Source organism: Heterocephalus glaber, unplaced genomic scaffold (assembly GCF_053883595.1).
Source record: "Heterocephalus glaber isolate CG9 unplaced genomic scaffold, H.glaber_assembly_v1.0 deba00000122, whole genome shotgun sequence".
Taxonomy (NCBI): domain Eukaryota; kingdom Metazoa; phylum Chordata; class Mammalia; order Rodentia; family Bathyergidae; genus Heterocephalus; species Heterocephalus glaber.
In genome coordinates, this window is record NW_028258138.1 from 63,713,705 (window position 1) to 63,740,045 (window position 26,341).

General features: G+C 37.1%; 1 protein-coding gene and 1 pseudogene across 1 annotated transcript in view; one reads left to right on the forward strand and one right to left on the reverse strand.

Annotated features, from left to right (window-relative positions):
* Positions 1 to 3,238: 3,238 nt before the first annotated feature.
* LOC101697155 (transmembrane 9 superfamily member 3 pseudogene) lies at positions 3,239 to 5,581 on the reverse strand (annotated as a pseudogene).
* Positions 5,582 to 7,124: 1,543 nt separating this feature from the next.
* Positions 7,125 to 26,341, forward strand: part of Gramd1c (GRAM domain containing 1C) — a 105,987-nt gene continuing 86,770 nt past the window's right edge. The window contains exons 1-2 of the mRNA XM_087215756.1: positions 7,125 to 7,255; positions 12,262 to 12,411. Of these exons, the coding sequence (XP_087071882.1) occupies positions 7,229 to 7,255; positions 12,262 to 12,411 (177 nt within the window). The 5' untranslated portion in view covers positions 7,125 to 7,228. The remainder of the gene's footprint in view (positions 7,256 to 12,261; positions 12,412 to 26,341) is intronic.

Genomic DNA, 26,341 nt, shown 5'->3' on the forward strand with positions numbered 1-26,341 from the left:
TCAAAAAACCAAAAATGAAAAGAAAAAAAGAAAAGGGAAGAAGGAAGAGAGAGAGAATGAGAGAGAGAGAGGGAGGGAGGGAGAGAGAGAGAGAGGGACTGGTTTTGTAGTCTGTGCACTTGGGCACTGTGTTTACTGAGTATACCTTTAATACTCAGCCAGGCAGGTTGCAACTCTGTCTTAACTTTCATTTTCTGCCTGAGAAGAGCAGAAAGTCAGCCAGATAAAAGAATTTAGGGCCTTCTTAGGTATTGTCTTTCTTTCTCTTTTTTTTTTCAGTCTTGAGACAGGATTTTACTAAATTGCTTAGGCTGGCCTGGAGCTTACAATCTTCCTGCCTCAGCCTCCAGTGTAGCAGGATTACAGGTGTACAATACTACGCCTGGCTTCTAAGGTCTTTTCTGAACATGCTCCCAATTTGTGGCCTGGATGAGCCCTTCTGGATTCCCAGGAATTTGCAGGAGATTTTCAAAGCCCTATTTCCCCACACATATCTTTCATGTAGCATTTCCTTCAGAGCTTTTCAAATTGCTTGTCTGTTTTGTCACCTCTTGCCCCATTGTCAAAGTGCCTTGTATTTTGCCTTCAACTATTTTTGACAAATGTCCCCCAACCCCTCTCCCAAGGAGGCTTTTTCAGTCCTGGGAGAGTTCTGAGTTAGAAGAAACAGAGGCAAGTAAAATCCTCAATACTTTAGGGAGCCACAGACAGGTAAAAGCAAACAACCACAGTTCTTTGAGAGTAAGATCTCTCTTGTTCCCTCTGAGACTAGCAACCAGTACCAGGACTTGGGGATAATATAGTATGTGCAACAGTACTGGAATAATTTAAAATGTGCAAAGTTCTTTTACTGATACTCATCTGTTTTTTCTTTTCTTTTCTTTTTCCTTGTTTTTGGTACCGGGGATCAAACCTGGGACCTTGTACTTGTGAGGCAGGTGCTGGAACCACTGAGCTAAATCCCCCTCATCTGTTTTTTTCTTTTTTCTTTCTTTTTTTTCTTTCTGGTACCATGGATTGAACTCAGGACCTTAAACTTACAAGGCAGGCACAGTGCCATTGAGCTAACTCCCCAGCCCTTTTTCTCTTTCTTTTTTTTAAAAGAGATGTTGGTAGTTTGAATTTTTTTTTTTTTCGTATGGGGGATTGAACTCTAGTCCTTGCGCTTGCAGGGCAGGTGGTGGAACCACTGAGCTAAATCCCCGGTCCTGTTTTTTCTTAATTAAATGTTCCTCTGATTTTTAGCTTTTGATTGGATTCCAGAATTCTAATAATTTGCTTCTGACAGTTACTTGTTGGTTTTAGGGAAATAACAGACTTTTGGACTTTTCTACCTGCCATTGTTTTTCATTCTCTCTCATTCTTTCTTTTCTTTCTAAACTGCATGAAATTCCAATTCCAGTGGCTACAGGTACATTATTTAATCAGTCCTTCATGGATGATGAATTATTTCCAATTTCTGTTAATACAAACTATATATATATTTTTTAATATAAACTATATTTATTGAATATTTTTGCACATTATTTTACATGTGTGTGATTAAATCTATAGGTGAAATCTCAGAAGTTATATTGTTGCAAGAGTATAGTCATTTTGTAGTTTTTATAGCTATGACCAATGCACTATTTCACTTTATATCCCCATCAAGAGAGTGCTTGTATCCATACATTCTTATTAGCAGAGTGCAGGGTCAATCTATTAGTGAAAAATAATATTTCAGTGTGGTTTTAATTTACATTTTTTTCTTGGTGAAATTAAGGCTCTTTTTATATTTTTAAATATTTGTATTTCTTTTCTTCTTTCCTTTCTTTTATCTTTTTTCTTCTTTTGTTCTTTTTTCTTTTTCGTTTTGCAGTGCTAAGCTATATCCCCAACCTCCCACCCCCTTTATTTGAAGCAGGTCTTACTAAGTCACTAAGTTGCTCAGGCTGGGCTTGAACTTGTGATCCTCCTGTGTCATGTATCTCTTTTCTTGTGAACATTCTCACATATGCTTTATCAATCTTTTACTTGACTATATTTTTTCATATTGGTTTCTAGGAGAGCTTCTTATATGTTTTAGTGTGATGTCTCTTTAAATACATGACCATTAATCTCAATTAGGCATCTATGTTGCCCAGAAATACTCTAATACATTAGTCAAATAATTTTCCTACAGATTTCTTCTTTCTCCTAAAACTTCCAACAACTTTACTTTTCTTTTTTTTAAATCAGGAAATTTTATTTGAATATTCTAAAGCAGTAATGCTTTAGATGTTACTTAAGTGCTCCAGACAGGGTTAACAAAATTAATGCTTCTAAATTACAAATTTAGATACTCTGGTTTCTCTTCAGATCATATAAATCTTTTGCCTTTTAAATTACAAATTTAGCTCCTGTAGGAGCTTCAGAAAAGAAACAGAAGAAAACAGCCCCCTTCCCAAAAGATGTATGACACACACATTTGAGGAAACCGCAGTGTTTCAAGCAATGGTAGGCAAGATGTTAAAAAGCCACCCAAATTCACACATTTCTACACCAATCATCATCAAAAAAGTACTCCTCAGTCAATCTGTGCATCCAAATGCATTTGGGAATCCACACCTACTATTTAATGTTATATACATTGATTATCCACCTGCCCTTGTTTTTAATGTCTTATGTAATGCCTTGATTCAAACCCAAGAAAGATGTAAGACTAACTTGGGGGAAAATTGATAATCACGGCAGACATTCAGTTAAAATGTAGTTTATCTAAATCTCAAGATGTTTAATAAAAACAAATATCTTCTCCATTTAACTTTTTTTTGCTTTCTAACTGTAGAGTTAACTGCATTGTAGAGAGTACATCTCTATCCTCAGACTCTGTCTTCTTTGGATGGAATTAAGATATGAATGGATAATTATAAGATAAACAAATGGGAAGTTTGTATAACTAAGATGCCAGTAGATATTTACATGCAGGATTTAATATTTTTAATATTTTTAAAAAGGATGAATTTGTTTAAAAAATGGTAAAAAGGAACCCAGATTCAACATATAAAAATGTCCCACATTAGGTTGACAATGGTAGTAAAAATAAGAGGAAAAAAGTCATCTTTCTGGAACATCATTTTTCGATAACATAGAAACACTAAGTGCAGGAAGATTTCTATTCATGTAAAATTTCAGCATCCAAGTTTCCTCCTATTTATTTTATTGGAACAAATGTGTTCAATAAACAATTTGTCCTCTTCAATGAAGAGAACTGGTCTATTTCATCTTTAATGAGCTAGTTTTGGGGAAGATTAGTCATGTACTATAGTAATGCCTACTGCATAAATCCAAGCATTTGCTGTGAACAGTTGGAGAAAGCAGTCAGTAAGAGCCTAGGATCAATGGATATAGATGTTACTTTAAGCCGTCCATGAAAGAGACATCCACAAAGTACCCAGTGTTAAGCCCAAATCTCTTCTTGCACTTTTTTGTTGTGTGAGTTCCACCCCTTTGAAAGAGAAATTGATCTGAAATCCCAGGTTTTCTTGGGTCTGTAGCCAATTTTCACATTAGTATAGATTTTTCAGACAAAGACACTTGTTCCCATGTAATCAATTGCCCCACACATTATCCCCAAGGCTGTGCTAAATACCACCATATATTCAAAGTAAAATGATGTTTGAAGCAAGCCATACATCTTTGTTTTGAAAAAATAGTAGTAAAAGGAATACATATAAACATAAATTGCAGTTGATGAAACAGACAGAAAACTTGTCCATTGCTACCTATAATCCTCTGCATTTAGCAGGAAGTACACATGATGGTCACACAGATGGTCACAATGCACAAGATGACCAGCACCAGCATCATGAAGCCATAGACATAATAGATCTTATATGCCCAGAAAGATGTGAAGATGAAATACATTTCCATAAAGATTGAGCCAAAAGGTAAAATTCCTCCCAGACAAACAATAATTGCAGGCTCTATAAACCAGTTTTTCTACAGTATAGGATGAGGCACAGCAATGACACGACAAGGGAAGTTGAGCTGACCTGACAGATTTCAGCCAAGTATTGTACCAACAAGATTTAGAGGAAAAAATAACAACAACAACAACAAAAAGGTTATGTTTTGTTCAAACAGCCACCATTGTTCCAAAAAGAATGGCTCTTGAAGTATGATAGTAAATGGCTATAAAATTGATGAAGAAGGCAGTGCCACACACCATAGCTGGGATAAGAAATGCCTCAATAAACATCTGCTTTATCCATCTCCGTTGTCCTTGTCTAGCATACAGACTCCCTCCAAAATAACCATTCACTGGAAATGTAGCAGCATAGACAATTATGGCTGTACTGAGCATTGATTCTCCCTCTGTATATTAATCTTCTATCATCACAATAATAATAACAATGAGAGACACAGTGAATATCTCACATCCAGAGCAAATGAGAGGAGAGGAAAATATCAATGGGTGACTTGACGGTCGAAATACAACTCCATGCACCTGCTTCCATCCATACTCATCTCCTAGGTCTCTATCCATATCATCCATTTCTTCTTTACTGTACGGAGCATAATCTTTCCTTAAATTTCTCATTAAAATCACTGAAACTAAGCCCACCAAGAAGATTACAATGAATGAACTGAAAACTGAAAACCAATGAATCTTATGTTGAAAAAGGATGGATCAAGATATTTGTTAAATCGATCTTCAAATTTTACATCTGACTTTTTCTACTTTACTGAATACATCTGTATTTTAGTATTTAAAACCGGCTTCACCTTTTCTACACTAGTTAGATTAACATCAACAATTCCATTACCATTAAAATGTATTTCAATTTTTTTTTTGTACCTAGGATCCAACTCAGGACCTTGTGCTTGTGAGTCAGGTGGTGGCACCACTGAGCTAAATCCCTGGCCCCTCAAGCTTTTTATAGATCCAAAGATGGTAGTTATTTTTCTCCATTTTTATCTGCTTCACCAACAATACCCCATATAGGTAAGTTGTCTATGTACATCTGATACCAATAGTGATTTTTGATAGCATACACAAATGCATCTCTCTTTTCTTTATCTAAGTCAATTTCACAGTAAGTAGCTGGCATAACATCATCTTTAAATTTTATATCCAGGCCACTAAATTCCAATTCAACTCCTTGAAGTGCTTCTCCCAGAGTTTCATGGTAGTGACTGATACTTTTTTTTTGACTCAACACAGAATGGAAGTGAAAAGTATTTGTATGTTTCTTGGTGATTGTGGTAGGGCCCAACAGTATTCATCCATAAGACAACCTCCTCTTTATCTTGATACTGCAAAGTATAACCAGAAGAAGGGGAGCAGGATTTTGAGGAATCACAGCAGTGCCTCAGGGGATCCCTGAGCATGCCAGTAATTACTTCTAATGAGGCAGCTGGGGAAGGGGTGAGGAGAAAAGTTCCAGAAGAGGCCTTGGGTCCACGGGCTGTAGGCTGCCAGCGAGAACACCTTACTATGTTCTCACCTCGAGTTTTTAAGGCCTTCCTCACCGCAGGGCTCTAAGCCAGTTTGGGCAGGAGGGAGAGGGAAAGAAAACTGAAGAGAATCAGGAAGTGGTGACTGTTTCCTGGTGAACATCTATCTTTTGCGATGTTGTAGCCCCCAAGAGCCAAGGAGCAAGCAGTCCCTGTCCTGCGAGGCAGGAGACCTCCAACAGCTTTTCTTCCACATTCACTTCCATCTTACATTCTATTTCACTGAAAAATATCAGTGGCCCTCAGTCAAAGGCCACCTGCAATAATACCCGTACTTAAACAACACTAGGCTTGACTCATTGCAATTAGGGTGAAGGCACTCCGTGAAGAACTATGAGAGCATCACAGTGAAAAGGTGTTAGAAAGGACTTACCATAGGATTTGGTTTTGTGTTCAGTGATTTTGAAGGGAGGACTTAAGAAATGAGCTTTTGTCCTGGAGTAGATAATTGTCAAGAAGTTGTGTTCATTGTATGATTGAGCATCTTAATAAATTTTATCTAGAAGCAGGGGAATAAAGTGAAGCTAAAGCTAAAACAGGGAATGTAGGAGTCATCATTCACATTAGCCAGCCTGGGGATATTTAGTCATTTTTTTGTGGGTTGAGGTACGGTCATGTTTTTGTTTGTATTTAGACATAATTACCCAGTGGACTTGTTTTTGTCTCATAGTCATAGAGTGAGCAAGGCCTTGTTTAATACTGGGATCTGTGAAATTTCTTGTGTTTAACAGAGAATAGTTTATTCAAAGTTTTGTAGGGCAGAAGCCTGTCCTTTATGGATTATGCCATTAGGGGCCAGGGATTTAGCTCAGTGGTTCCGGCGCCTGTCTCTCAAGCAAGCGCAAGGTCCCGAGTTCAATCCCCGGTACCAAAAAAAAAAAAAGAAAAAAAAAAAGATGGATTATGCCATTAGATAATTTGTCCTTTACTATGTAAAATATATTTAAAAAATACACACAGTATCTGACTTTTTGTAGAACTAGATTCAACTCTTCCCCTTTCTTCAACGTTGTGGTTATTTTCAAAAATATTAAAATAGTAAAAAAAAAATTACCCAAGAGCGGTATATTCTCTGCTTAGATGCAGTTATCGTTATCGTTTTGGTATTTTTGCTCTCTTCATATACTTATCATTTTTGAAGCATCTGAAAGCAAGTTAGCACATGACACTCCTAAATAACTCAGAGCAAATTTGTTAACAACATTCACTAACACAACCACAAATTATTAATTATCCACCAATAAATATCCATGCATTAATTCATGGGCCACTAAATTATTTCATAACATCAACTCTAATATACACATCCTATTCAGTCTTCTTCAATTGTTCTTTTATAGCTATTTTTTGAGAATCAAGGACTCACAATATTCAACTTTTTATGAGTAACTTCAATACCTACTATGCAGTTCAGTTTTCCTCGCTTTGGAGAAAGTGTGCATTGCATTGTAGGCTCAGGAGTTTGAAGTTGGGATATAAGGATCATCCTGATCCCTATAACCCCGCGGAGCATAACATTAATTTTGTTTTAGATCCTGATTAACCATCTTCAGTTAGTGAAGGGCAAGGACACTCAGATGCCGGCAGAGGGTGCAAGACGCCACAGCAGGACCCAGAGTACCAGGTAGTACTCTGACGGCCGACGGACGCCCGCGCGAGCTCCCGAGCCGAGCCGAAGCAGTTCGCTGCCCCTCCCTGCGCCGGGGTTGGGGTGTGGGGGTCGCGGCGGCCAGGGCGCGGTGGGGCCACGATGGAGGGCGCTCACGCCATCCGCCAGGTAAGCAGAGTCCCCAGCGAGGGCACCCAAGCGGTGGCTTTACTGGGCAGTTTTCCTCTCGATTGTTGTTTGAACCTTGTCAGATTATGGTAATCGGTTCCTCGGTTCCCTTTCTCTTGCTGCTCTTTGGTACCACGGAAACGGTTTCCGGCGCTTCCCGCGAGCCTTCCCTCTGGGCGATGGGGAAACTGCTCTGGAGGCGTCGGGCGCCGGAGTTGCTCCGGAGCTGCTCTCCTGCAGAGACTTCAGTCCCAGGCTCCCGGATCCGGCTCCATTCCTGCGATTCCGACCTGGTGTCGTGTTTTCCCCAGCGTCACTCCTTGCCCTGCACCATTAGTCCTTGATAAAAGGACCCAGGTAGTTCAAATCCCTGTGCTGTCAACCAGGTTTTGAGTTTCAATGACTTCGCCTTTTGTTTATTACTTTATTTGATAAAATGGAAAAACTCGCTGCTAATCTTCAGGGTGAAAACCTTTTGTTTCAGGGCTGTTTCTTTTTTTCTTTCTTTTTTTTAAAGTAAGGAACCATCAGCTTTTTAATCCAATCACCTGCAAATTAATAAGTGATATACCAACATGGCATTTAGCTGTACAAGATGATAATCTTTAAAAAAGTTTTGACATGTGGAACATTTTTATTCCTAATTTATTCTTTGCAAGATATTTGACAATGTACAAAGAATACCCAGTTCTAGTGATGACTGTTTTGTATTATGACTTATTTACAAAATTTCACCACATAATAACTACCTTTTAAAAAAATCAGCATTGGTCCAATACAGGCCATGAGGGTAACTTCTTCAGCCTGTAAAAAAAGATGCCTTAGTACCAGTGCTCCTGGGTTTGTTACTGCGAACTAAAATCTGACTGCAAAGCCCATATGTAGTTTCTAGATATAATGAGATAACAGTCATTTCGAAGCACAATCGAATTAGTTTGGCAGGCGACGGTGGAGGACCAAAGCAGTCTCTCAACCTCTATAAGAGGTGCACGTGAGCCTTCCCGTTACATCCTGCTAGCTGTACCGCCCTGTACAAAGGAGTCTCCAGGTCATTCCGTAATGCCAAATGTTGTTCCTCTGGAAAAACAGTGAGACTGGTCAGGAGGTGAGTAAGACATGGCTGTTGGTAGTGAAATAGTTTCATTTCTTCAAACTTTTTCCTTTTCCTTTTTTGGACTCCTTATCTTTTTCTGCTTTTGAGGGCTTTGAAGATTTTGTTTTTTTCTTGATCATAGCATCAGTCTCTGTAGCATCTTGGTCCTTCTCATCAGACTGGGAGTCATCTTCATGTAACTCTTCATTGTAGTCGGAATCCAGCATCGGGCCCGTACTGGATCTTGGTGTCTTTATTACCTGAAGTGAATATGGGGTGAGGTGGGCCTCCTTATTGTAAGTTCTTGTGAAGGCTGCTTTCACCTTGGGATCCAGTCTGGAAAAAGAACTGGGTCAGGCTGTTTCTTAACACTGTCTGCATTACATTTACATTGCTTGTGTGGATGTATTTACTTTTAGAAAACTGCAATCAGTGCAATACCTTGTTAGTATTAGTTTACTGAAGGGTAAAGGCATTCAAATAATTGTTAAAGCATACCAATGAATAAATGTATTATTTTAATTGATTCTCAGAATACTACTCTGAAATAGGCAAGATAGATATTCATGAACCCAGCCAATCATTTATTTAACTATGTCCCTGGCACGAGTTGTTCAATGTAAAGTAGGAGCAACACAGGATCCCTGTTCTCAGCAAACTAATCCCGTGATTAGAGAAAATAATTGCCCCAACTGTAGAGTTGAGGAGATGGATTTTAGAGTGGTTAAGTGACTTTTCCAAGGAATACACAGCTAATAATTGAGCTAATATGTGTTGTAGCCACCCCAGAAATCCAGAATTGTAGGAGACTGACTTTTGCTGTTTTTATTGTGATCAGGGAGCGGGAACTGGGTGAGAATTTCTGTGAATGGACCAGGGTTGCTTGGTGTGAGTGCCCCACCCACACCAAAGAAAAGAGCACCTCGGCCTCATTTCCAACTTGCCCAGAAGAGGAAAAGAGAGGAGTGAAATTTAAAAAGCTGTCTGCAAGCAAAGGTTAAAAATTGAATCAGTCTTCTTATTATAATTCAATAATGAATGATTGAAATGTACTATTTTTTATTTAATTGTGGGGGGGTTCTTTTTTTTCCCCTTTATTTCCAGTACCAGGGCTCGAACTCAGGATCTTGAGCTTTCGAGGCAGGCGCTGTGCCACTGAGCTAAATCCCCAGGTTTCATTTAATTTCATTTGAATTTATTTAAGAAAGCCATTTGTGACTCTCTCTGAGGCTTTCAGCCTAAACTAGTAAGGAAGATGAAAGTTCCATTGAAAACATTGTTCAAGAGCTGAAATTGTATTTTGAGAAATGAGTAAATTTTTATTACTGTTGGTAGTATCTGGGGCTGTAAAGAGATTAAGAAGTGTTTTGGTAAGGCCTTGTATTATGCCTTTGGTATATGTAAACACGTACTTGACCTTGATTTATAGTCTTGAGTATCTTTGAAATAAGGGTGTGTGAGAGTTCTTTACTCCAATCAGATCAACTCTCAGGCAGTGATCTAAAAATTTGTAAAAGTGTAGGATGGAGCCAGTTGTTGGCCAGAACATTTAGTGTTAAGATGATTCCTGAAGGTCAGCCAGGTGTGCTGACCTTTGGATCCTGTCCTTTATCAGGGACATCCTGGTTAGGGGATGAAAAGCATCAGTTTTCCAGAGAGCTCCATCACACGTAATGGTTATGCCTGATGCTGTCCATTAAGTATTCACATCCCATTGCTGTTCACTCAGGTGAACCCAACTTGACAAAGGTTCAGGAGAGGGATGACCTGTTCCAGAAACATGGCACCTGCCAAGGTGATGAGAACAGGCGAGGCCATGCCATCCTGTGGCAAATGTGCTGGAAGACCCAGATTTGCCTCATTGATGATCTTGCCTGTAAAGTTAGCAAAGCTGCCGAGGTACTCTTTGAGTAGCCAGGTAAATGTATATGATGTCAGCTGGAGGTGAAGGCATACTGTAGGTGTTGAAAGAGGCAAGAAACAGAGCATAGCTTAACCTATAATAACAAAATATTTATGACCTACTGATTAAACAGTCAGTGATTTTAGTAGTGTTGGATATAGGGCCTTTAATGGCTCCTGTCACATCAAAATTGCAGAAACCAACCCTGAGGCACCACTCATTCTCTCCAAGTCTGTCAGGCCACATTGGGCTGTTAAATTGAAAAGCAGAAGGGATAACCCTTCTTTTACGGTGTGCCATGTAATTTTAATTTGGGGTTGGGGATGGTGGTTCTGAGGGGTAGGATCTCACTTTTTTAAAAGGCAATTTGTAAACTCCAGAGACTTGATTTAATTTTGTTATTCATTTGTTCAGAGTATCCATGGGTACTCTGGGTATTTTAGGATAATCTAGATTATCATCATGGAGAATTTAGACAAGGCAATAGTTTTGATGCTTAAGGTGAAGTATGCCTTACAAGTTTTGTTATTATTTATTGTTTGTCTTTTTTTGGAGACAGAGTCTCTCTATGTAGTTCAGGCTGGCCTTGCACCCACTATGTAGTCCAGGTTGGCATAGAACTTTTCAGTGATCCTCTTCCTTAGCCTCCCAGGTGCTGGGATTACAGCCATGCACCACTGGCCCAGTTAACTTTTGTTATTTTATGTGAAATAACTCCCTTAACATTATAGGTGAAATAACTGTAATTTAAGTTCCAATATTACTGCCATGAAGATTTGCCAATTTATGCATTCCAGCAGATGCTGAAATTAATTCAGAGTCTATGTTATAGAGGCACAAAAGTCAATTTTTTTATCTCTTGGTGTATAAATTATTTTAATAAATATACATCTAACTAGGTTTAATTATGACCTCTATTTTGTTTGTTTCCTCTTCCTCTACCCCGGTTTGTTTCTTCCTCCTCTTTTGGGAGATTACTGGATGTACATGGTATGAAAGAGGTCCTTTCTCCCCAGTCATATTTACAAATTTCTTCCTCAGAAGAGCCTCAAATCAGCATCACCAGGGTTAGAGTCTTCCCCACCTCTATGGTTTCTTCATAGGTTTAAGAAGCCTGAGCTCAAGTTGGGTCAATTTACTCCTTTGCTGCATTGCAGGTGCCGTGCGTGCTCTTCCCTGGATCGCTGAGGATCAGGGTCCTGCTTACAGCAGAGGCAAAGGTGGCAGCAGCCCCTGTAGCAGAGATATTTAGGGGTTCTGGTGAGCCATGTGCTCTTGTAATGGTGCTTCCTGCCCTCTCTTTTCTTTCAGTTCCTTAACAACAGCTCTTTTTATAAGCAGCCACCCAATGGTCTCATATCTAACATAAAGTCTAATCATTGCCCTGAGCAGTATGTAGACTGGAAGCCAGTGCCTGGATGAGACATCTGATTCATTCTCTTTTTTTTTTGCAGTATGAGGGATTGGACTCAGGACCTTGTGCTTGTGAGGCAAGCGCGGTGCCACTGAGCTACATCCCCAGCCTTAGTTTCACTCACTTTTAACTTCATTGTTTGTATTTACTACTTCTTCTATTGATGGACAGAGCAGTTTCCACTTTTACCAGTATTACAAACATCCTTGACTCCATGTGCGTATTAATTTGCTGGACTGTAGCATATGCCCATCTTAGACTCTACTAGGCATTTCAGGTTGTTCTCCAAAGTGATTGTACCAACTGACACTCCTACCACATCGTATTTTTATGATGTTTACAATGTGATCTTCTGTAGGCTAAAAATTTTGTTTTATTCATTTTTGTATCTCTAATGTCAATTAAACTACCTAATAGGCAGTAGTAATTGGCAGCTCTTTGTTACATGTATAGATGAATTATAGAAACAAAAACAGTAATATCTGTCTTCTAAAAGCTTAAACATTTTCCTTTAAAAAGTAATTTATATGTTTTATTCTTTTGTTTTTAAAATGGGCATTTCTTAATAATTTAAATTGTCTGATGCTTGTTTCCAGGTAATAAACGAAGGAGATTCAAGCCTTGCCACTGAGTTACAGGAAGAGCTGGAGGAAAATCTTAGGCCAGCTGTGGATGAGAATAATACAGTGTCAGCTAAAAAACAGGGACCACATTTACATAGCTGGAGTGGTGACTGGAGCTTTTGGGTAATATTTTTTGTTTTAGATCTTCATTTTCATCTTGATCTTTTAATTCTACAATAGCTCATATAATACTTATAAAATTTTCTTATTAGCTTCTAGGTTTTTAGGTGTTTTGACTTTAGATCCCCAAGACATTTTTGATTATACTCTCCTTTGACCACTAGAATACACTGTTGTCTCGTTTGATGGAGTGGAATTAGCTGTTTCAATTTCCTTGTGTGAATACCGGTATTGCAGAACTGGATTCCACTTCCAAATGTATCTTTAACTATATTGGCAAGAAACTAACATTATATAAACCATATTTCTAAGTGTTACTGAGAAGCAACTATTTTATGTAAATTTTATGTGAAGCATTAGTTCCTGTATCTAAAAGGAAGTCAAGGGTTTCAGATTCTGTTGCTGAATACTCTTGGTTGCATAACCTGGATGCGCCTCAGGTTTCCCTGCTGTGAACGGTCACTGGCGTTTGTCAGTTAAGCACATTGAAATCTGAGAGTCTCTTTACAAGAACATTTCAGTTACTGTGTGAATGCTAGCATTTATTGTATTAAAGGGCTCATCCAAAATCTAGCAATTCCGAAGACAATTATGAGCCATTTGAAAAGAACTAACATAATACAACTATAAGTGAAATTTATATAAGATCATAAAGTATATATAGTTTTAATACTAGTTTACTAGAAAGATGATCCCTTGAGAATTAGGAGTCTTTGATAGTAAATTTTCTTATACTTTCAGAATAGACTCAAATATATATAATTTTGACAGATTGTATGGATTAGTAGTGCCATCTTCATAATTAACAGTTCACTTCATGGGAATGTTATTGATTTTTTTTTTTTTTTGAGATGGTCTTGCTATGTAGCTGAGGCTGGTCTTGAACTTGCAGTTCTCCTGACTCAGCTTCCCAGAGTTCTGGGATTACAGGCATGTGCCACTACACTCACTTGAGATGTTATAGAATCTTAATATAGCTAACAAGTTCTGACTTCCTACTATGAAACTTAAAATTATAAGTTTTTTTGAAAGTATTTAATTGCTAAGAAATCTGCCAAAATAATAACACATTCTAAAATTCATGTCATCTATATTAATTATATTATTTTTGATCACATTTAGAAGAAGTTTATGACTGATAGTACTTTGATTCTACTGCATCATGATCTTTCTTTCTTTCTTTCTTTTTAGACCCTTTTGAGATAGGGTCTAGCTTTGTATTCCAGACTGGCCTTGAACTCGCAGCAATCCTCCTGCCTCAGCCTCCTAAGTGCTGAGATTCCAGGCATGTAACACCACACATGGCTGCATTGTGATTTTTATATCTTAAGTTATAGATGGGAGTCCATATATAGGACTAGTCCATCTTCAAGGACTAGTTACTATGGTTACTCTTGGCAGGTGTAAGGCAAAAAAAAAAAAAAGTATAATATGAAAAAAGGAAAAAGCAAGAGAATGAGAGAATTTAGAAATAGAAGGAGAAAGAAAAAAAGACGTACTTGTACCAGATCCTTGCTACTCAAAGTGCAATATGGGCAGCTAGCAGACTTGACATCCCCTGCCAGCTGATGAGAAATGGAGACTCTTGGACACAACCTCAGACCTACTGGATCAAATCTTCATTTTTCACATGATTCCAGCTGATGTGCATGTACAGTAAAGTTTGAAAAGCTCTGGTGTAAAGTGTCAGAAGTCTTCTTTGTATCATTTTAAGTCCCTGTGATGATTACAAACACTTTATCATAAGGAAATTTTGTGTGACACACAGAGTAGACTTAAAGAAAAATACAGAAATCTCAGAAATTTTGTAGACTTTTCCAGCATCACTTACCCAGAAACCCAAACTATCAAGAACTCAGAATAGGGCTGGGGATTTAGCTCAGTGGCGCTGTGCCTGCCTTGCAAGCACAAGGTCCTGAGTTCGATCCTTGGTACTGAAAAAAAAAGAACTCAGAAGCAAACAAACATGAAGGAGACCCTGCATAGATAAATTAGAGTTCAGGTTAATAGCTAATAATAGAATTCGTCAAATCTTTGTTTGGAATTTATTTTTGCAATATTTTTAATAAGCTTAAGTAAGTTGAATAGAATATCAAAGATAAGATCATTGATAATAACATTTATAGCAGAAAGAAATGGTAGTAGAAGCTCAAACAATATAGCAACATGGCCTTTTTTCTTTAGAACTGACCCATTGCTTTATTGACCCATGACCCATGGCCTAATGCATGCTAGGCAAGCAGTCTACTTTAAAAAAAAAAATTATTTCATGGCAGTCTTGCTAAGTTCTCCTGGGTGGCCTTGAACTTGGGATCCTTCTGCTTCCGCCTCTAGAGTACCTGGGATTACAGGTGTGTGCCACTGAACCTGGCTTACCCTGGGGATCTTAATGTGGAGGCCAAAGGTCTGTGTATCTAAGTTGACTCTGTTTTAGAATGGACACACATTCTGATAAATGCATCATTAGGTGATTTCATCACTGTGCAAACATAATAAAATGTACCTATGCAGATCAAGGTGGTACAGCCATTTATTAGCATTATCAGGTATCATTTATTGTGCATAATTGTATGGGGTTTTATATGACTGGTACTGCAACAAGTCAGATGTGCAGCTTGACCACAGTATACTTTAGACTATTACAGACAGAGTGGATTAAGAAGCAAAATCCAGCCCAGGACCTGGAAGGAAGCTCCCCGCCTCCATCCCAGGCTCCTAGGGCAGAGAAGGTGAGCCAGTCCCAGCACCCGGAAGGAAGCTCCCCACCTCCATCCCAGGCTCCTAGGGCAGAGAAGCTCAGCCGGTCCCAGCAACCGGAAGGAAGCTCCCCCGCTGGCATCCCAAGCTCCTAGGGCAGAGAAGGTGAACTGCGTGGGTGCCAGAAGCACCCCCTCCCGTGGAAATGAGAAGACATGTAAACAAGTCTCAAAAACAGACTTCTGGATCACCTACAGCAACCCCAAAGGGAAACAAGATGGAACAATCTGATACTAAACCACCTGAACTCCCTGAACTGGCAACAAAAGAGGATCTGGGAAAAATGAAATCAGAAATAATTACTCAGATAACAGCAAATGTTTTGCTCATGGTGCAAGACATGATTAATAAATCTAGAGAGGACACAGATAAAAAAAATAGAGGATCTGAGGAACATGATGGAATCCCAACATAGGAAACAAATGGAATCCATAAAACAGATACAAACAGATTTCCAAGAGATTAAAAACTCCATCAAAAGTCTGCACAGCAGAATGAACCAATGTGAGGATAGAATTTCACATATAGAAGATAAGATTGCAATTAGTGAGGAGGAAAAGAAAAATTGCTTTAAAATTGTAAGGGAACATGAGAAATCAATCCAGCAGCTGCTAGACGATGCAAAGAAGAATAACATAAGACTGATTGGAGTCAATGAAGAAAGAGGAGAGAGTGCAGATGACATAAAAAAACTCTTCACAGAAGTGATGGCAGAAAACTTCCCAAGGAGGGGAAAAGAACTTGACATACAGATAAATGAGGCATATAGGACTCCAGCTAGCCTTAATCAAAAAAAATCTGCACATAGGCATATAATAGTTAGGATTCCAGAAATCCAACAGAAGAACAAAATTCTACAAGCAGGGAGAGAAAAGAAACAAATCACATACAAAGGAAAGCCCATCAGAATCACAGCAGACTTCTCAATGCAAACCCTCAAGGCAAGAAGAGCTTGGAGTGATGTATTTCAAGCCCTAAAGGAAAACAACCTCCAACCCAGATTGATGTACCCTGCAAAACAAACTTTCAAAATTGATGGAGAAATAAGATACTTTCATGACAAAGAGCACCTTAGGAACTTCATGAATACCAAACCAGCACTCCAAAAAATTTTAGACAATACCCTAGGAAAAGACAATGAGGATCACAACCCCAGGAAACCCAGCAGAATGAATCCATTGGGCGTGACAAATTAAATGCAAAGGGGGAGAATCCAACAAAAAGAAAAAGTCATGACAAGGCTTTTAAAACTTTTGACTTCATCTCCTTAATGAGTGTATAATTCAATCTTATTATTGTACTGATTAGTATTTTTCTGATTCTAGAGTTGCACACCATTCCTTGTGCTATACTGGCTATTTATCATCTTCTTATGTCTACATTTTAATTGGGTTGTCTATTAATGAGCTCTAAGGATTCTTTATATATTCTGCTCATAGGTTATATGTATTGTAAATATGGTCTGTTTAAGGACTACTTTTCATTTTAATGATGCCATTTAAAGTTCTAAATTTTGATGGAATCTCATTTATCAATTTTTTTCTTTTGTACATCATGTTTTTTGTATCCCAGGTAGTTCTTGCCTACCCTGAACTCATGAATATTTTCCCTTATAATTTCTTCTTAAAGTTTTATACTTTTAGGCTTTCTTATTTAGGCCCATAGATCCCTTCAAGTTATTTTCATGTATGGAAAAAAAGGGTTGAGGTTAGTTTTTTATATACGGATACCATGTATTCTAGTGCTGTTTGCTGAAAACACTATCTCTTCCTCGGCTCTTGAATTGAGTTTATATTCTATAAAATGCTAATGTTAAATAATCTTTCAAAACTCAGTGGACCATATATGTGCGGTTCTATTTCTAAATTCTCTGTTTTATTCCAATGACCTCTATGTCTTTCCTTATACCAACACTGCCTTGATTACTGTAGCTTTAGAAGAAGTCTTAAAATTAGGCACTAAACGTCTTCCAACACTGTTTTTTTTTTTTTTAACTTTTCTAGGTCCTTTGTACTCCTACATAACTTTTAAATTTCAATATCCAATTCTTCATTTATAGCAAGTATACACAGACCTGAATTTTTATATATACCTTGTGTTTTCTAATCCTGCTAAATTGAAGTACAAGTTGTAGGGGCTCCTAGAGATTTCTTAGTATTTTCTCTGTAGATGATCATTTCATCTACATATAAAGATTTTGCTTCTGCCATGCCAATCCTATCCTAGTTGTGTCATTTTATTGCCAGACTATTTTGGTGGGGACTAGGTTTTAAAGTTTAATGGACAGATAAAGAGTAAGCATATCTGCCTTTGTTCCCCACCTTAAGGAGGAAGCATTGTATCTCCTCCATTCATATAAGGTGTTCTCACTGGAAGTATGGAGTACATGTCTTTAATCTGTTGAGAAGGTTCTGTTCTACTTCTAGTCTCCTGATAGCTTTCACCATGAACAGCTGTAGAATTTAGTCCAATACTTTTTCTCCAACTAGTGACAGGATCATATGGCTTTTTCCTTTCCTCTGTTAAAATGATGACTTTTGGAGGTGGATCTTCCAATGCTGAACCCACACTGCCATCCCTATAACAAAACCACTTTCTACATACTGCCAGATCTGACTTCTAATAGTTTGTTTTGTTAAATAAATTTCTATCTATGTTCATACTTTTTTCTTCTCTTATCTTTATCTAGTTTTAGGATTAGCACAATGTTGAGTTCCTAAAATGAGGGGAGAAGTGTTCCTTCTTTTTTCTGCTTTAATTGTTTGGTATAATTTATCAGTTAAAATGTTTATGAGCCTGCTGTTGTCATATAGGTAGGTTTTCAAGCTAGGAATATGCTTTCTTTAATAGGTGCTATTCAAATTTTATATTTCCTCCAGAGTTAGTTTCATTAATTTGTCTTCCAAGGTACTTCTTAGAAGTTGTCAAATTTATTTCAAAAAAGATTTTTGTAATATGCTTTCTATATTCTTTTAAATTCTGTAAAATCATGGTAATGTCTCCTAGATCTTAATATTGTAATTTAAAAAATGTATAACTGATATTGTGTAACAGGAAGAAAAGGTCTAAAAGAGCAGGAGAATTGGGAGGGGTAGGGGAAGGGAAAAAAGGGAAAGGAAAAAATGTGAGAAGCGGAAAAAAAATGAAAACAAGGTCTTTGCAAATAGGGAAGGGTGGAGGGGGTGAAGGGAGGGCAAGGAAAGGGGCAAAAAATAAGAACCAAGATACTCATGTAGAGGTACAAGAACCCAATAATGAATGTAACTGTATTTTATACCAAAAATGTACCAATAAACTTAATGGGGGGGGGAAGAAGCAAAATCCAGCAATATGCTGTATACAAGAAACACATCTAACTCAAAAGGAAATTCATAGACTGAAAGTAAAAGGATGGAAAACAGTTCTCCATGCAACAGGATCCCAGAAAAAAGCAGGGGTAGCAATCTTATTTGAAGACAAAGTAGATTTCAAACTAAAATTAATTAAGAGACAAACATGGTCACTACATCCTTGTGAAGGGAACAATCCAAGAGGAAGAGATGACAGTCCTAAATATATATGCACCAAATACAAATGCCCCCAACTATACAAAACAAATATTAATGGACATGAAAAACCAAATAAGCACAAATACAATTATAATGGGGGACCTCAATACTCCACTATCACAAATAGACAGATCATCTAGACAAAAAAAATTAACAATGAAATTCTAGAACTGAACCAAGCTATTGAACAAATGGACTTAATAGATGTTTACAGAGTGTTCCACCCCACAAAATCAGAATACACATTCTTTTCAGCTGCACATGGGTCATTCTCCAAAATAGACCACATACTAGCTCATAGGACATGTCTAAGTAAATGTAAAAGAATTGAAGGTATCCCCTGTATATTATCAGACCATAGTGCAATAAAATTTGAGGTCAAAAAAAAAAAAGACTGTTACAGCATCAGTAGGTGAGGGGAATATTTCAGCTCCATTAATTGTATGGATCTCCATTGACCAAACATTGTTATGATGCATGACGTACTATAACTGGTAGAAATGATGTTTAAGAAGTCTGGAAAGTAAATAATGAATCTTTTCATTGCCATTTTAAAACTGTGCTTCTATCACTTCACCAACTTGATATTTTTTTCATTTTGGCAATAAAGTAGGAAGTGAATATATACAGTAAGATGACAGTTACTAAAGAATCCCCCATTAACATAAGGAAGCTAGTAACATAACAGATCCTGTATTCATAAGGCACATGATCTGTTGTTTTTTTTTTTTTTTTGGAACTGGGGATTGAACTCAGGACACTGTACTTAGGAGGCAGGCAGCAGAACCACTGAGCTAAATCCCCTGCCCCATTATCTGGTATTTAAACAAAGATTAAGAATGTCAGAGACATTTCACTGGAGTATCCAAGGAGCCTGGAGTTGTGCCTTCTCATTTTAGGAAGGCTATTTTCTTTTTTGGTAAATATCTCTGATTTTTTTGTGTTTGTTTTTTGTTCTGATTGTTTTATTTTTGGCACTGGGGATTGAACCTGAGACCTCCATTAAGTCACTAATTGCCCAGACTGGGTTCAAATTTGATTCTCCTGCTTCAGCCTCCCAGAGTGCTGGGACTGCAGGTGCGTGCCACTACACCTGGCTAATCCATGCTTTTAACCAGATTTGAACAGAAGAATGGGCACTTAACCTGGACAGAATTTGACGGAGTGTCTGCTTTCATATGTCACGTAACCATCAAAGTTCCTCCTCACAATGGACCTGCTGGTTATACTTGTCACATTCCTTCTTGGTATGGGCTGTGATATCCTTTTCTGTGTTAATTTCTCTAGTGGCTGAGTGATACATTCCCCTAAGTCCTGCTCCATCTTCTCTAACACATTCACATTTTTGGGCTCTGACTTTTGGTTGCACAGCATTACTATGGAGCAGGGACCAGAGGACCAGCCCACTCTACTGGCACATCTTTAGGAAGGGTTTTACCAAAAGGAAGAGATTTTCCTAACTTGAATACTTTTGGTTTAGGCATTTAAAGAGTTAAGCTCCAGAATCTGGAAAATTCACTAGTATAGAATAACTCATAGTCTGGCCTAGTTAAATCCATTGTTTCACAGTTGTGAATTTAGCAGGTGATGATATAATTGAACAAATTGGAAATTGGAACTATCTGAATAGTGCTGCTCTGACTCTGCTTATTTTACTGTGTGGTGATCTTTAGTGTCATATAACCTGTCTTACCTGAGTTTTGTCACATGTAAATTAGAGCTTGGTTCACAGTATGACAACACTACTGTCTTGAGTCTGTCAAAATCACTTGCTGTGTCTTTCTGATTGTATGACTTTAAGGGAGTATGATTAAATTTTCACAGTTACTGATAATGAGATCAACAGCTTCAGATTTCCTGTTTCAATCCTGTATATAGAGATAGGAATTTTAATTATTTTAATTTTTATTTAGGAGTTAAAATATTTAATCCTAGAATATGGGAAATTTTAAACTCAAAACAATAAAAATATGTGAATTGAATAAATGAAATTGAAAATTAAGTTAATGGCAAATAAATACTTATGCTTTTGCTCTTTAACTGTTAGTAAAAATATAAAACAAAAGAAAAAAAAATCTCAAAACAAAAAACTTTCTTTCTCCCTGACTAAAATAATGACATATTCCAGGTATAGTAAGATCCTAGAGGAAAAGCAGACAGATCTGTGACGGGTACAGTTATTTAGTGCAGCTTCTCTTAGTGATACAGAGTTAGAAAGTATTGGGAATAGAAAAGGCTTTTGAGAATTTCAGTTGTGTGTAGTTAGAAGAAGATATACTTGTTGGATATTATGATAGAAGTAATAGTCCTTTGGATAAAGTATTTATTATTAAGTATTCTTTTGTACTTTGGTATTTCATTATGTTCCCTTTTAAAAATATTTGTCATGTCAATACCTTCTTGTACACAAACAACAGACTCACTGAGAGAGGAACTAGAGACTCACTGAGAGAGGAAACAATTCCTTTCACAGTAGCACCCCAAAAATGAAATACCTAGGAATCAATCTAACAAAGGAAGTAAAAGACCTCTACTCTGAAAACTACAGCACTCTAAAAAAAGAGATCTAAGAGGATATCAGAAAAATGGAAAGACATCCCTTGTTCTTGGGTAGGAAGAACCAATAAAGTGAAAATGCCATACTTCCAAAACTGCTGTATAGATTCAATGCAATCCTGATTGAAATCCCAACAGCATTTCACAGAACATGAGAAAACAATCCAAAAATTCATTTGGAACCAGAAGAGACCTAGAATAGCAAAAGCAATTCTAGGCAACAAAGACAAGGCAGGAGGTATCACAATCCCCAACTTGAAACTATACTACAAAGCTACTGTGATAAAAACAGCATGGTACTGGCAAAGAAACAGACGCGAGGATCAGTGGAACAGATTAGAAGATGCAGAAACAACTCCTGACATACTCAGCCACCTCATCTTTGACAAAGGAGCCAAATGCCCTCACTGGAGGAAAGAAAGCCTCTTTAATAAATAATGCTGGAAAAACTGTGTTTTAACTTGCCAAAAATTAGAACTAGACCCAAATCTCTCACCATGCACTAAACTAAAATCAAAATGGATCAAAGATCTGAATATTAAAACAGAAATGCTGAACAAGCTGGAACAGAGGTTAAGTAGAACTCTTGAAGACATTGATGGAGGAAAAGATTTTATGAACAAAACCTCAGTTGCCTGTGAACTAGGACAAAGAACCCAAAAGTGGGATCTCTCATTAAAAAGCTTCTTTACAGCAAGAGAAACCACCAACAGTGTGAAGAGACAACCCACAATATGGGAAGAAATTTTCACCTGCTATACCTCAGACAAAGGTCTACTATCTAGAATATATGAAGAACTTGAAAAAGTGAGACCTCCCAAATTTAAAGACCCAATTCAAAAACGGGCATCTGAAATGAACAGACATTTCTCAGATAAAGAAGTGGAAACAGCAAATAAACATAAGAGAAAATGTTCAACATCATTGGTCATTCGAGAGATGCAAATGAAAACAACGCTGAGATTCCACTTCACTCCAGAAAGAATGGCAGCTATCATGAAATCAACCAATAACAAATGCTGGCAGGGCTGTGGGGAGAATGGAATCCTTCTCTACCATTGGTGGGAGTGTAGACTGGTGCAAGCACTGTGGAAATCAGTATGGAGATACCTCAAAGAACTAGTACTAGAGGTCCCATTTGACCCAGCTATTCCCCTGCTGGGTATCTTCCCAAAAGAATTAAAAAAATCATACCACAGTGATATGTGTGCACCCATGTTCATAGCAGCACAGTTCGTAATAGCTAAAACATGGAAACGGCCCAATTGCCCATCAGCTGGAGACTGGATACAGAAAATGTGTTTTTTTCTAAAAGGGAGTACTACCCAGCCATAAAAAAAAATGTTAAACTAGAGCATTTATAGCTAAATGGATGCACACTGAGGCAAGACTCTTTTTTTTGGTACCAGGGATCGAACTCAGGACCTTGCTCTTTCAAGGCAGGTGGCAGAACCACTGAGCTAAATCCCCAGCCCCTAAGGCAATACTCTTAAGTGAAACAAATAGGACACACATGGGTAAATACTGAATAGTTTCTCTGGTGTGAGAAACAGAAAGTGTAAATGAGGACCAAAATATATAATAGATAATGTGAAATAAGAAGAAAAGGTCCAAAGGGGAAGGGAAAGTAGGGAGGGGGAACAGGGGAAAGGAAAGAAGGGAAAGAAAAAATGATGAGAAAAGAAGGAAAAAACGGAAACAAAGTCACTTGTAAATAGGGAGAGGTTGAGGGTTGAAAAGAGGGAAGAGGAATGGGGAAAAAAGAAGAATCAAGATATATCATGTAAAGGTACAAATTTCCAATGATGAATGTGATCATAATGTATGCCTAAAATGTACCAATAAACTTAATAAAAATAAAAATATTTGTCATGTGTATACTTACTTCCTTATTAGTTGATTAGTTGAAATTTGTATTTTTTATTATTATTATTATTTTTATTTTTTTATTTTTTTGGAATTTTTATTTTAAAAGGGGAGAAATTTATAGTTTTCTGAATTGTTTGACTAAAGTTAAATTTGTTTAGCAGTCTAGTTTTTCTTTGAATAATTGTGTATTTGAAAATCTTGACAAATATACATAGAATAAAGAAGATATGAATCTCAGATCACTCATCATTGTTTTAGGGGAAAAAAATAGAAGAAAAGAAAATGGAGTAGGAGAATTTTAAAGTAGTTTAGAATTCAAATTAATTATATCTTTTATCTTCATTCTTAAGTATTTTAAGAATAAAAAATCTAGATTTTGAATCATTATATAAATAATAATATGGAAAATTATTAGACTGGAAAAATTGGAAAATATTTAGACTTTCTTTTTTTATTCATCCAATAAATCTTTTTTTAAATCAAGTTTATTGGTACATTTTAGGTATACAATACAGTTACATTCATCATTGGAATCTTGTACCTTTACATGATGTATCTTGATTCTTATTTTTACCCCATTCCTCTGCCCTCCCTTCACCCCCTCCACCCTTCCCCATTTACAAAGACTTTGTTTCCATTCTTCTAGATCATAGTGCAGTTTTAAAAATTGTATAAGAAATCAGAACCTTGACTCAGAACCTTTATCATTGATAGCCTTATAGGATGATTGTAGTCATATTATTCATAGGTAAGTTTTTCTACTTATGAATGGGAGATAAACTTGCCATAAACCTGATTTAAGGGTAAGTTGTAACATTAATGTTGTACTGTAAAATTTTTTTAAAAGCCCAAGAGTATTAATTAGTGTGTTTATAATATACTTTGGTAACTTTGCAGAAGAGATTTCCCATGATTATGTTGTTCTCTATCCAATCACATCTGGAGCTAATTAAAGCTTATAAAGGCTATCTCCAAGTTTTACTTTGATAAGTAATTTTTTAAAAATTAAGTAATTTTTAAACTTTATGTTGGATTAAAAAACATTTTATCTTAAAAAGATCTTAAGTATAGCTATTAGATATTGTTTGATAAACTTAGATATCTTTTAACATTTTAGGTTAATTATAAAGGAATGGGAAGCAGCACTTCTGGCAGTAGGAAGAGGAGGCTCTTTAGCTGAAATGCTCTTCTGTTCAAAGTACTTAGCTTGTCTGGGGATCACAAAATAGCAAGGGAAATATCTAAGCACTGGAAAAGAGTAGTGAACTCATTTTATTAGAGTTGTAAGCAATGAGCTAATGCTGAAGTGGCTCTGAGGAGTTTGCTAACCTTACCCTTTATTGGCCACACAGGAGATGATAGGAGATGCCTGGGACTTACATGAACTGGAACTGCTAATTCTTTAGAAGCCATGGCTCTTGAGAGTTATACCCTCTGTGAAATGTTAACAAGGAAAAAATGTCCACCTCTACAGTTTGAAGACTGGGAAGCTTGTCTAAAACAGGGCTTGGGGTGGGGTGGGGTGACTTTCTTCTGAGAATACATGATTATAATCTGTTGCTCATGAAGTTTTGGTATTTGAGTGAACATAAGGAAATTCAATAAATAGCATATTAGACCCTCCTACCAGGTAAAGATATAAAAGCCATGTGACATTAAAGACTTAAGAGATGGAATTAAGAATATGATAAATGGAGAGAGACATAGTAGCACATGCCTGTAATCCCAGCATTCTGGCTTGCTGAGGCAGGATAATCACAAATTACAGCCCAGCCTTGGCAGTTTAGCACCTCAGTGAGACCCTGTCTGAAAAAAAAAAAAAAGGCTAGGTATGTAGCTCAGAGTGAAGGTCTTGGGCTTGTGACTCTTCCGCCTTAACCTCCCCAGGAGCTGGGATTATAGATGTGCACTCCCCATGTCCAACATATGCCTCCCTTCCCTTTCTTTTACCCTAATGTACTGTCTAGAACTTCCAGCAGCATGTTGGGAATAGACACTCTTGGCCTTTTCCTTGACTTTGGGTGGAATAAGTCCTTCACCATTAAGGTATTTTTAAAACTGTAGGTATTTTGTAGATGTTCTTATCAAGTTGAGGAAATTCCCTGTATTCCTATTTTGTTGGTAGTTTTAAAAAACACAAATGGACAATGAATTCTGTCAAATATTATTTCTATATCAAATGATATTATCATGTAATTTTTTTCTTTTTTAGCATGTTAATATTATGAGTTACACGATTTTTTAAAAATATTGACCTGGCCTTGGATTCCTAGAATAAAATCCAATTGTTCTTGCTGTATAATTCTCTTTGTGTATTGGTAGCTTATGTTTGTTAATATTTTAAGGATTTTTATATCTATATTCATGAGGAATATTGTTCAGTAATTTTCTTTCTGTTTTGGTAATGTCTTTATCTGATTTTTGTTGTTGTTGTTTTTGCTTTTGTTACCGAGGATAGAACTCAGGACCTTGCGCTTGCTAGGCAGGTGAGGTGCCACTGAGCTAAATCCCAGCCCTACCTGGTTTTGATATAAGGGTAATACCTGCCTCATAAAATGAATTGACATGTACTCCTTCCTATTCTGTTTTTTGGAAAAGATCATGCAGGACTAGAGTTGATTTTTAAATGACTTATAAAATTCTCCAATGAAAACATCTAGGCCTGGAGATACCTTTCTTGAGAAATTTTAATTTGTGAATTAATTTTCTTAGTGGTCATGAGTCTATTCAAATTAACTATTTCATGTTGAATGAGTTGTGATAGTTTGTTTTTTGAGGAATCAGTCCATTTCTTCTAAGTTGTCAGATGTATGTGTATACAGTTCTACGTGTTTTCCCTTATTTCCTTTTGAGGTCTGTAAGGTCTTTGCTAGCCTCAGTTTTTTTTTCCTAATATGAGTAATTTGTATTCTTTCTCTGTCAGTCATGATGGAGGTTTTCAATTATATTGATTTTTTTTTAACAAAGTCAGATTCTTGGGCTGGGGGTTTAGCTCAGTGGTTCTGGTGCCTGCCTTGCAAGCACAAGGTCCCAAGTTCGATCCCGGGTACCAAAAACAAAACAAAATCAGATCGTTTTTCTTATTTTAAATTGTTTTTGTGTTTCCACTGATTTCTGCTCTTATCTTTATTATTTTCTTATTTTTGTTTCCTTTGAGTTTTATTCCTCTTCTAAATTCTCAAGCTGGGCACTTAGATTATTTG